The sequence below is a fragment of the Stigmatopora nigra genome, chromosome 21 (genome assembly GCF_051989575.1).
Source record: "Stigmatopora nigra isolate UIUO_SnigA chromosome 21, RoL_Snig_1.1, whole genome shotgun sequence".
Classification (NCBI taxonomy): domain Eukaryota; kingdom Metazoa; phylum Chordata; class Actinopteri; order Syngnathiformes; family Syngnathidae; genus Stigmatopora; species Stigmatopora nigra.
Genome location: NC_135528.1, coordinates 7,290,001 through 7,302,954, shown reverse-complemented (window position 1 = coordinate 7,302,954; position 12,954 = coordinate 7,290,001). Strand labels below are relative to the sequence as shown.

Genomic DNA, 12,954 nt, shown 5'->3' with positions numbered 1-12,954 from the left:
TGTTAACTCTTTCGCTTCCCTCTTAATGGAATCCACAGACGACAAATGTCCGTTTACTTTAATTCGCTCCATTTTCAATTTCTAGCTCTCCCTGTAATGTCAATTTTGATTATTTAATAATACCTTGGTGCCTGAATTTACATTTAATATATTACACACACATATATATTTCTATATTATTATTATATATACAGATTTTTTTTAGAATTTTCAACAGATTTAAAAAAAATATATATATATTTTTTTAGTTAATATCATTTTTAATACTCATGTATTACTCCATTGCTTTACATTAAAAGTAAATTCAAGCCTCAAATATAAGAAAAAGTTCATTTATATTTAAATTAATAAAAACAAAAATATTGTCTTATTTTTGTAGTCCTCTATCTTAAATGGAGTACTTCAGAAACGTTTATTTAACTTTTATTAGTGTAGTTTGACGCATGTAATTAGCATTTACGGACCATACCCAATAATGTGGCGGCTCAAATCTGTCCCCGAGGCCACGGTTTGGACAAAGTTTTCTTTAGATACTGAAAGTCAGACATTTTGATGAAGGAATTTATGATTATGGCAAAAAAACTTTTCATTTTCCTAGGTTGTAAACATGGTAGTTAGTGTGCCTTGTCTACCAGTTAGCGCCCCGAGGCTAGCTTTAGCATACAGATGAATGGGAGAAACCCTCACACCTGGTTTCGAGGAAACTCGTGCGTCACTTGGCACATAGTTCAAATAACGCGGCGTGTTTTCATATTTGGCTTTTAATGACTCCTTGTACCGTGCAAGCCTGTCATAATATTTGACTGCTGTGTATTAAACAGGGAAGGCTGCTGCTATGTTTCACTTTTCAGGGACAATTCCTAAACTGTTTTGCTGTTCCAATAAACTTTTAGACTAGAATAGGCTTTTTTCCAAAAATATTTAGATTGAAATACTGTAAGTAGATTGCTTTATTCATTGCAAAAGTATGGATATTTTGTTTGTTTTTGCACTACCACAATTCGCCAGTAAGGGGATTTATATTTGTATGTTATTCTACTTTTTGACTACTTTTTTGTATTATAAGCCACTTTGAACTTTTTATTATTATTTTTTATCGTTTAGTGCAGTTAATTGACATTTTATAGGTTAATTTATTTTGGTATAAAGGGATAATAACCCTTAATACTATGGATTATAGTCTGAAAATTGTTGTAATGATAAAGAAATAAGTACATTGCTGATATATAGGTTTTTAAATGTCCTCCCCAAAAAAACAAGGGTCTTGAGTACTAAAAAAACAATTTTAAAAGAGTAAAAAGAGTCATTTTCTCTATTAAAGCCGCCATTTGTGAGTAGTTAGTAATCAATCAAGGGTTAAAATAGCAGTAACTTCATTGTAGTGGTCTTTGGTCTGCTTAGTTTCCTCCACACAAACTCTGCAACTCAACTATTGCGCTTTTATTGATCTCTAGTGACTAATATCATAAGCCAACCACATTCCTGCTTGTAAATATGAATTATGGCGTGTGCATTTTAGCTGTGCCGAGTGTCCAGACTGAGGCATTATTCAACAAGAGTGAGTTTTGGTAGGAAAAGTGACCTGTCGGGTCAGCGTATGTGTGGGCAAGTCATAAAGTCGCCAGCAAGTCCGTCAAATTACTGGGCTTCAACTTTTTCAAAGTCAAGTATTAGTGAAGGACTCAAAGCCAGCACAGTTAAATTGGGGATAACGAACGCTGACCTTCTCCTTCTCGTTAGCTACGGCGAGCGCACGCCAGGTGAGCCGCCGTCGTGCGGCGATGAGGGGGAAATCGTAGCGGGAGACAAACGGTGTTTGGTCGCGGGAGCGTCAGCAAAGAGCCTAGTGACATTGTCTTCCTGTGGTGAGATGCTGGGATGGAATGGATGCCGTGTGTGTGTGAGACATGTTGATGGAGAAAACACACTTAGGTGGGGCGCCATTATTAATCGAGAACTATAGTTGATGATAAAGTATACTTTGATATTGATGACCTCAAATTTTGCCTCTTCATAGAAAATCTTTTCGGTTTTTTTAAGTAAATAATAAATTCAGACCCAACCACATCAAATTGTATCGTACAGAACGAATGCCTTTTACATAATATCCATAGTTTTTGGCTTTACTACACATTCACTTCTAAAATTTAAAGCTTAGAGTATTATAACTTTAAACAACATTATAGGAACCAATTTGTATTTTATGCCCACAGAAAGAAAAGTTTCAAACTGTTCCAAAATTTGCCGGAAACCCTTAAAAGGTGGCTTGTGTGGAGGTGCTTTTTCACTCTGTGTGTGTTTTTGTGTGTGTTTGCTGGCATTGCTTAATGGCTTGCACAAGTGAAGCCCAATGAAGGGGTTGCCACGGAAACAGAGCGCCATGAATCTCAGGCTGCAGGTGTTCTTCCTTGTGTTCTGCTGCTGGAACCTCCTACGTGGAAGGGGGCGAGGGAGGCGGAGCATCAAACTATCGCTGCCAACCCTCCCATAGTATAAGTAGCGGACGTCTGTCAATCCTATTGAGTCAAAATTCCCGATAGAATCAATAATTTGAATTGTTTTCATGTAAATTATAGCACGCTTGAATAGACTCTCACCTCAGAAATACTTATTTGAAAGAATAACAGGGATTTTAAAGGCGAATGATCCTTTTTTGAGTGGAGTATCAAATTCCAGTAGTTTTTGAAAAATCTCGGTTGGGTTTAGCGAACGCTGTAATTATGATTGCAGTTTTTTGTAAATAGATAAACAGCGATTGTCTCAAAGCACTTGAAATCAACCAAAACATGGTCCGCTTTCCTTCTGTTTCAATTAGAGAGTAAAAAAAAGTAGGGCAATTTTGTATAATCATTTTAAAGTGCTTGTTGTGCTCTGAAATGCCGACCATCTTCAAATGTTTAGATCACAAGTGGAGAAAATATCATAAAAGGAGACCGTATTAAGGCTTCTATTTAGATGATATTGAATTTTTTTTAAAGACAAATGCCTCAATTCCTTCCTACCTCTATCGGCGGGAAGCGAAGGGGGCGGATGACAAGGAATCAAGCGCATCCAGCGTCAAAGAGTGGGCGAATGATGTCAGAGCAAGGGGCTGTTAAGCAAACACTGTTTTTAACTGGAAAGCGATTATACCTATTACGCGGGACTCTCTCATCAACGACAGCGCTCACGTTTGTACGCACTTTATCGTCAAGTCATTGTTCCCCTTTTTGTTTTGTAGGGCGTTCTGAGTCATCCCAATGAAGTTTTTGCTAAATCTTTTTTTGTTCTTGTAGTACACTTTCTCTTACCAATGAATAGCTTCACCAATGAACTTCAATTTAATTTGAGTGCCAGGGATTTATTAATACGTTGTTGCTACAGAAATTTGAATTCCCCCAAAATAAACTACTTTAGAATTTTGACGGTATTCAGCAAACTCATCAGACTGCGTACTTTCCACCACCCAAAAATGGATCATTGGCTTTTTTGACACGTAATATGTAGTAGCATCTACTTTCAGTACTCAAATGACCAAAATTGCGCAAAACGTTTACCAGAATAGTAATAGCAACTTTTCATTAAATACCCAGAATTTTGTCATTTTAACCTCTGATAAACAAGTTAAGTATGCTAGTTAAATATAGCTGAATAAATACTAAAAAATAAATAAATCTATATTTATGTATTAATTTATTTATATATTCATGTATTATTCTTTTTAAATATATTTGTGTTAATTTAGTGACATATTTAAGTATTAATTTATATATTAATTTATTTATTACCTATTTATTTATGTCTAAAATATCTTTTGCTGTGTCTGTATTCTCAGCCTCTACTGTGACAATGAAATTTCCCAAATACAGGATGAATAAAGTTAGCTAATCTAATCTAATCTAAAATAGCAGTTTTACTGTTAGGATCATTTCCATACAAGACCCAATACCCAGAAAAAGTCAAATTTGACCCAATTTTCTATCAGAATTTGTACAAAATTAGCCATAAAAAACAAAGAAGGCCCACTCCAATTGATCAAATCTTTATTATGAGAAACCAAGAACCTTTTAATAGTCTTTAAAAACTACAATTCCTACACCTTTTAGATGATAAACTCAATGGCAGTCAAGTTTTTTAAAGTTTTTGGGTGTCCAAGTTGTTCACAAATTGGACATCCCGATCTGGTGTTTTGATAAAGAAGCGGTCTGATTTGTTCCAACTCCTACTCGCTGTCTGACTTGGCTAACGCGTCTGGCAATTCCTTCCGCTAATTCTCGCCCGGTATTAGTCCCGACGCGGCGGCGATGGCGGCGTCGGCGGCCGCCGTCGGTATTCAGCGGGATCAATGCTGCGGGGGATAGATGTGTATTTATAGCCACGGCGAGGGCGCGGGAGGTTGTGGGCAACAAGTAGGTTAGCGGCTAATCTGATGTTGACGCCGTATGACGGACGTTTATTCACATGGAGAAATGATTGGTTATTTTTAGAAGATCTTAACGGGTGGATCTTTAAAGGGGGAGGCGACGTCCAAGCCGGGGAAGGAGGGAGGGAGGGAGGGAGGGCTTTCCCTCGTTTTTTGGGAAGTCATTTTAAGAAAGAAAAAAAAAAACAGAAGAGGGTTGAGGAGGAGTGCGGTGAGGAGGAACACAAAGGGAGGAGAAATAAGTCAGGAGTGAAATCTCAGCTCAGCTTCAGTGTTTGTCCCTCGCCGCAGACGACATTCAGACTTTAAGCTCGTCTCTCTTTTTTTGGTTGATGATAATTATTATTATCATTTTTTTTATTATCTCATTCTTGACGGAAATGAGAGCAAGCCCAGGAATGTCAGACATTATCGGTCAGGAATGTCAGGTGTTCGCTCGGGGAGGGCAAAGCAGTTAGACTTCTTCCAACTATTCAACAACAGGTTAGTCGTAATTATCACTTTATTATGTTTTTTTTTAAAGGTTGGTTGAGTTTGAGTTGTTTTCTTTTTTGCAGAGTCGTGTTTGTTTTACTTGCGTCATGAATCGGCACGTTTTAGGGTCATTGTTGGCCAAATGAAGTGGACGTGCATTGCGGTCAATGGCGGACAAGTACTTTAATTTTGGAGTAACATTAGAGTTGTTTGAATTGTAGGAATACCATTGCTGTGTTTTCATAGTTTGAGTCATGGTTTGAGTATGCACCAGTGGTCAAAGTTACTGTGTGGTCAAAGTAGAAACAGCTTTTTTTGTTCGGCTAACAACATTCTTTGTGTATTTGTTTCTTAGGGTTAGCGACATTTGCCATTGGAAGGCTTGACAGATACACTGGTTTGGATATTTAGCATTGTTTATGGTACTGGTATTGACTTATGACCATTAGCAGTGAATGAGTTGATAATTGAATGGTTTGTGGAGTTATTTTGGAAATATTGAGGTTTTGAATGGATTATTATGTTGGGTCAATTTGCCAAATGGATGGTGAGGATACATAAGCATTGGTGGTGAGTTTTAATGGATTGATAGAGTTTTGCAATTAATTGATTGATTAATTTGCATTTATATGGATAGAATGCCATTCAAAATGGCCCTCAATGGCATTGATACATTTGACACTTTTCCCATAGAATCATCTTGTCTATTAATATGCAATTTGTGGCATTTTGCGTCTAATCTTTGGATTCGAACGCAGCATTTTTTTTCAGTTCTTGGGGGCGACCAAACAAGAATGTCAAGAAATGTCAAAATTTCGTTTAGTGAGGAATGATGACTTGGAGCAGCAGACAGGAAATGACCCCTCCTAGCTCGTCCTTCCTCTTGGCACACATCCTCCGCGTAACAATAATGGCAATCCGCGTCAAAGCGTCCACTTCGCCAACGTAAGGGAGGATGAGATAAGCCGGCTGGAGATGCGCTCTTGGTTACGCAACCGCTCGCTCCAGAGATTCAGCATCGGGGTCCTAACTTAAACCCTCGGCTGAGGATTTCCCCGCCGAGTTGTCGTTTTTCGGCGCCAATTGACGGAGGTAGGCGTCCAATCTGGTTTTGACGGGGTTAATCGTTGGTGAGTGATGGCGTGGATGATTGACATTTTCATCATTTTGTTGGATATTGCTTGTTTTAAGTTGAAAAATCGGAAGTGAATATTTCTGAAGTGGGAGTTTAGTCGAGGCATTCAATTGGAATGGATTGGAAGATTTTGAATAGATAGCGTTTAGGGGGAAATTGTCCAATTCAATGTGTACGTTTTTTTTCGCGCTCTGTATCTGGATAGACTTTATGTTCTGAAAATAGTGTTTTCTTTTGTTGTACTTGGTTTTAACAGAGAAAAAAAGTGATGTCATCGGGGCCGTCCAGCGTTGAGGCTATAATTGGTAACACTAACGCATAACAGAGCTATGAAGTCTTGCTTCTTCCCCTTTTTTTTGTTGGAGGTCGCAAAACACTGGTTTTCCAGTGTTGAGACTGGAAGGCAAGATGGCGGAATTGTGACGTCCGTGTGTATAGTGACTTGATCAATGACCTGGTCAAATTGAAATCCCGCCTAGCCTCATTACTTGCTCTTATTCTCACTACCGCTGAGCCTTGGTAAGCTTCCCATCTAATTAAGAGGAGCTCAAATTGGAGCCTTCTTCCATTGCGTCAATGGGGAGTCAAAGAGTTAAATTGAGAAGGCCGTCTTTGGAACGCCATGCGAGGATTAGGCGAGACTTTTTACGTCAATGGGACTCTTTCAAACACGCCAATTCAAACTCAAGTTAATCCATTTTAACGTCAAAAAAACTTTTAAAATATACAAATACATCTGAAAAACTGATTCCATCAAATTACATTTAAAACAAAAGTGTGTGAATCATTTTTAGTTAAAAAAATTTAAAAAGTGCCCCAAAATTCATCAAAAACTGAATTAAAAAAAAATATACAAAAAATAAATACAAAACAAGAGGCTCAAATAAAATTACATAGTTATATTTTTCCCTTTTTCAAATAAAATTACACAGTTATATTTTCCCTTTTTTTGTCATAATTTAAAGTTGTTTTTTTGTCAAAACCTGCTTCACTTGTATTAATTTTTCTGTAAAAAAGAACCACACCAAAATACAAAAGGATGGATTTCCCTAGTAGGACTAACGCCCTTAATTTGGTGGCCAAAAAATTTCCACCGTCGTCGTACAGGCAGTAACACAACACACAAATTTACCTTTTGTCAACTCTGACTCACCATTTTGTTTTGGCTTTATTTATTTCACCAACAGCAATTTTATGTTCCCGCCTCACCCAACGTAATTACACAGCCAAATTGTGCCTTTGACGTGTCTATTCCCAAACAATGATACAGCAAAAACACAAAAAAATGTTTTGCTCACTTTTTTGTGACCTGCCTTTTCAAATTAAAACACTTTTTTTAAAAGAGGGGGGTTCAGCGTATTTGCAGGAGGTCAAGCGGAGAGGTCAAAGTCTAACAAAACAAAAAAATCCAAACCAATCTGACCGAGTAGTAGTTATTCGGTGTTTTTGACGCAAAAAGTAGTCCAAAAAAAGGGAAAAATGTGCTTCACCTTAAAAAGCCGAATGGTGAACCATTCCAAAGTGAGCTAACGGGCTTTTCCGTTGGGATTTTTTTTTTTTTTTAGTGGAGTTTGACTCAATTCTTTCCGTCCTCATTTGCATTTCCATTACCGCTTTCGGCGCGGAAACATGTGCCAAGTTGTTTTTTATTTTTTTCCTGGCGTCTGAAGTACAGCCAAGATAGACTTTAGGTTGGGTGACATCTCGTCAACTTTGGGCTGCCCTTTTTTTTATTTTTTTTATTCCCTTCACTTTTTAACTTTCAGCTTTTATCTGATGCCAAATAGAAAATGTTTTTAGAATAGTCCTCGTGCTTTAAAGTTTTTTTTTTTGGAATGTGTGTATGATAAATATTAGCTTATTCAAGGCCATCTGACCATATTGAGTTAACACTGATGTTTAATATTCAAGTTTAGACATTCATTTTTTTAACTTAAATCGCATCATGAAAGCTTTAACTTAAGTTAAATATTAAACTTTGGCATAAATGCCAGTTTGCCTTAATAGATACTCAAATATATTTTTAAAATATTTATCGAACATAATAAAAACATATCATATATTTAAAATAATTTTTAAAAATATATATAGTAAAAACCATCATAAATTAAAAATATTTAAAAAAAATACAGTAAAAAACATAAATTAAAAATATTTTTAAAGGAATTTACAGTAAAAACCATCATAACTTTAAAATAACTTTAAAAATATAATAAAAACCATTATAAATGTAAAATAATTTTAAAAATATAGAAAAAAAACCATCAAAAATATAAAATAATACAAAAATATTATGAAAAATGAAATAGTTGTATTAAAACAAGTTACCTAAATCCCAACTTTAACTTGAACAACACCACACACCTACCTAGCAACTAACTTATACCTTACTAGTATAAACCTTAAAGAAGATGAATGAATGTAGTAGTACAATAACACTAATCCACTTTAATCCTTCAGAATCAAACCTTTAACCACAGCCGCTAAATTGAACATTACTCTCCGTCTATGGCAGCCAATGAGTTAATAACACCCAGGCCATTCCGAACAACAAAAAAAAGGCAGAGAAAATGTCCCTAACACCTGCTGTTGGGCAACCGGTATAGTTGGGAGGGATCAGATCAGTAAGTCCCGCCCCCTCCGGGCCAAACAAAACAAGAGGGTGGGGAGGGACGGAGCCTAGGATACCCCGGAGGGTGCCGAAGCCGATTTTAAGTGACGCGAGGGCCCTCCGACCCCGCCTCCCCTCCCCCGCCTGCCCCCGTGGGCCTTGGGCACCTCCTCCTCCTCCTCCGTTCCCGGCCCGGGCCTTACAGGAATTCCCCTCCTCGTCACATTATTCTGAGGAAACCGCTGGCAACGCCCCAAAAAGCGCTGCAGCGCTCCAGCTGATAGGGCGGAAATGTAACCGGGGACTGTTTTGACAGCGCAGACACGGCACCGACTTTTAAAAAGGAGACGCTGGTCCTTTCTAGTCCGACCTGAACGCGGTCACGCGGTAAGAAATGAACATTTTGTTCTGTTTGGAAAGCCTGTCGTTGCGCAAGCTCGGGTAGACTTTCCCTTCTTTTTTTTTTGGTGGATTTTCTAGTTTCGTTCAGCTTCAGAATAGCAGGTTGGTAAACTTCTTCCTTTTTTTTGTTTGCAGGCCTGAAATTACTTGATGCGTTTTGAGTAAATGCCATGTTTGGAAGTTCCTCTTGTTTAAAGGGATGATGAATTCATTGCCAAAATGGTTGCATTGATGACTTTGTCAATAATCATGTTTTAGTGACAGTGATAGATGTCCAATTCATTTTTTTTAGCCACAAAATCATTTAAAATATGATCTCATCCGCTCCAAAATGTCCAAATCCATTTAAAATTGAGGTTTACCAACTGTTTTAATCAACTGCAGAATTTCTCATTCATTGATTGGCTCCCACTGACAAACCTCCTCGTCCAATCCATTTAAATTGGGAGGGTTGGGAGCATTAATTCATTAGCGGCCCCTCCCAGTTCAAACAAATTAGCAAGCAAAAAGACAACTCCATTTCTTAACTGCACATGCACAATTCTCACGCTCAAGCACCCCGACACACACCCACACACACACACACACTTCCTGTCCACAAAACGCAACACGTCATTTTTTTTAATGCAAACTTGAGGTCACCACCGGATGGGCCTTGACGTGTAACTTGTTTTAAGTTCTTTTTTTGGAGAAAAAGGAAGTCGCCTTTTGCTGCCTTATGCGTTTTCTCACCATTTATTTAGTAAATGATGTCCTATTTGAAGGAGTTAAAATGCTGGTGTTTTCTTCTCGCATCCATTTTTTTTTTTAACACGGGTGCCTACGCACAAGCAATATTCAATGGGTTCTGCAATCTACTGCTTCTGCCACCTACAGTTTCCTGCGGGGGCAGCAGAACTGTACGTACAGTGGATATAAAAAGTCCACACGTGGCCTCAGATCATTTTTGAGCCAACGCGCCATCAAAAAAGGCAAAAGATTGGAAAAAAAAAAGAAATTAGGGCGTCAATAGTAAAATGTTTTAAAATCCAAACTGATTATTTGCCCATGGTTACTCCGTACATCGTTTTGTTTTCTCTGCCTTCTCGTTTTCCCTTTTCCACCTAGAAAAAATAATTATGGCGTCAAGAGTAAACATATTTAAATCCAAACTGATTAGTTTTCCTGGTTACACCTCACATGGTTGTTGTTTTCTCCGCCTTCTCGTTTTCCCTTTTCCACCTCAAAAAATTAGGGCGTGAATAGTAAACATTTTAAAATCCAAACTGATTATTTGCTAGAGATTAAACCCTACATAGTTTTGTTTTCACTGCCTTCTCGTTTTCCCTTTTCCACCCAAAAAAAATACGCCGTCAATAGCAAACATTTTAAAATCCAAATTAATTATCCACTAGAGATTACACCCTACATACTTTTATTTCCTCTGCCTTTTCGTTTTCCCTTTTCCACCCAATCCTCCAGATCTTTCTTATTGAAGCACAAAATGCCCTTGACCAAAAAAAATGCAGTCTTGACAAGCTTCTATTATTTATTTTTTATGTCGGGCACAAAGATGGGGCGTGTACAAACTAGTAGTGAAGGTGCCGGAGTTACATAATAGTCTTGCGCGCCGCCATGACAAAGACGAAGAGGGCAGCTGTCGACCGGCATCTCGTCATTTCCCTCCATTCCAATCCCAAAGCCTCACTTTGAGGCATCCTGATTTGTAAAAACGCAACCCGTAGCAGTCAAAGAAAAAAGGAAAGGACGTCCCCGTCTTCTTGTCCTCTACCGTTGTTGGCGCAGGGTCCATCTGCCGAGACCATACAGGATGGCGCTCTGCCGTGCATACTAATGCTATCACTCGCTCACTCGCAGATGCTGTTATATCAAAACAAGCCGAGCGGAGATCTTTGACGCTGAAAAGCTCACCGAGAGGGGCCAAAACCAGTAAACATTGCGCATATGGACTCTCGGCGCCATTTTAAAAAGCTGCCACTGGCATTTGTTTGGGCGGATGGTGTAGACGGTTCAAAAAAATGACGCTTTACCGGGTTTTATTTTCAGCTTGGTAGTCGATCGGTCTGATCATGGCTTCCGTATTTTAACTCTTGGCTAAAGAAGGGAAGTTTTAGTTGTGTTTTTGGTTTCAGGATTTGAACAGGAACACTTTGTGAGAGATGATGGTGATTATGGCTAAGGTTTGCATTCGAATTGAAGTTTGAAACCACAAGCAAGGACCCGAGTCTGGCCTTTGGGGCGCTACTAATCCCATTTCCACCTCATCCCAGTCTGCGCTGTGCAGTCACGTAGGATTGTGCTGTTGTCATGGCAGCAACCAAAAAAGGAGGCAGACTCCCTTGCTCTAAATCGCAACTCATTTTTTGGCCTTCACAAAATCATTCATTTTGTATTTGGGTTTTTCCCATCACTCACCTACCCATTTTTCCCTTTTCCACCTGAGAAATCAGGCTACCAATTACAAAACATTTTTTTTATCCAAACTCATTAGTTATTTGGTAAGTCTTCACCAAATAACGCCTCTTTATTGTTTTCCTATTTCACTGGCACTGTTGTTTTCCCTTTTCCATCGACAAAATCAGGGTGTCAAGTATAAGTCTATAAGTTTTTTGGGGTCTAAACTTATTATTTGCTATATCTGTCTTCCCAAAATAATATTTGCATGTAGTTTTTCCTCTTCTTATCTACACTTGTTTTCCCTTTTCCAACCAGGAAATCGGTGTGCTTTTCAGGGTCTTGTTTGCGGTCAGTTATGTAAGAACAGCAATTGAAATCAGACACAAACCGCTAACAAAATGTACACCGTATCTTAATTACATGTACCATGCTTGACTGGCGCACCAGAAATTTGAGAATTCGACCTGTTTTTTTCCCAACAAAGTGCCAAATCATAAAACTGCTATCCAAGATGTCATCCATTAGTCACCCTCGAATACCATAACGGCAAAAGGGAGAATCCCCGATCTGTCCGAATACCTCGGAGGCGCGCTTAAACAAATGCGGTGGTTTGCATTTCTACTGGCGGGATGCCTTTGTTTTGCTCCGCTACAACAGCTTTGCATCAGAGCACATTATGTAACGCGTGGCGTGCGCCCGCCAGGCCGCCAGCCCGCCCGCCATAGAAGGAGGAAAGCCACGGACGGAGAAGGGTGTGACTTGTAACACACACAATGACATAATCCACTGACCCCGTCCGTCCTGGCTTCTCTACATATTCCCGGCATGGAATTACTGTGATTTTGGCAGCTAGCAAAGAACATCCTTCTTTTTTAGGCCTTCCGTAACATTTGTACGGTCCAAAACCAGCAGCAGCTTCTAAATAATGATGTCATATAAAGCAGAAAAATCAGGACGGATGTATTTTTCTCTTCACTTTCATAGCAAAGTGAAGCTAATGTTCAATTTGCTTCAATTGGGAGGATTAAGCTTTACTAAATGTTCATGTTGGAGTGTCGGAAACGGCTATTGAATGATGGCTTCTAGTTATATTTTACTGGTAATGACACTGTGAGACGTCCAATCGCATTCCCAGACTAGACTGGTCTTTCTAAGGCAATGTCAAGGTTAGCATTACAAGTCCGGCTAATTTGCTTTTCCGTTAGCTTTAATTGAAAGATGGATCCGTTGGTTTGGTTGCGTTACACAAGCGGTGACGCCACTTTCCATTCTGGAATGGTGCGCTCCACTGGCCGGCTGTGGAAGAATATCTGCTTTTCATTTAGCAGGGGGGGGGAGCGCCGAGTGGGAGAAATCCCCGTTAGCATGACTTGGATTGGTGGGGCCTCTGTACACTTTCTCAAAAAATGGACCTTGTTCTTCTTGCTTGCAGATAAAATTGAAGAAGCCCAGAAGGAGCTGAAGGATCCGCCCAGCTCGACTAAATGTAAGAACTTGGGAGATTTTTTTGGCTTTCACAGAGTTTTTTTAAAA

At 38.9% G+C, this 12,954-nt stretch overlaps 1 protein-coding gene across 2 annotated transcripts in view; it reads left to right on the top strand.

The window, feature by feature from the left end:
* Positions 1 to 12,954, top strand: part of hivep1 (HIVEP zinc finger 1) — a 39,066-nt gene that overhangs the window by 7,205 nt on the left and 18,907 nt on the right. For both annotated transcript variants that reach the window (XM_077743879.1, XM_077743878.1), the window contains exon 4: positions 12,854 to 12,907. In XM_077743879.1, the coding sequence (XP_077600005.1) occupies positions 12,854 to 12,907 (54 nt within the window). The remainder of the gene's footprint in view (positions 1 to 12,853; positions 12,908 to 12,954) is intronic.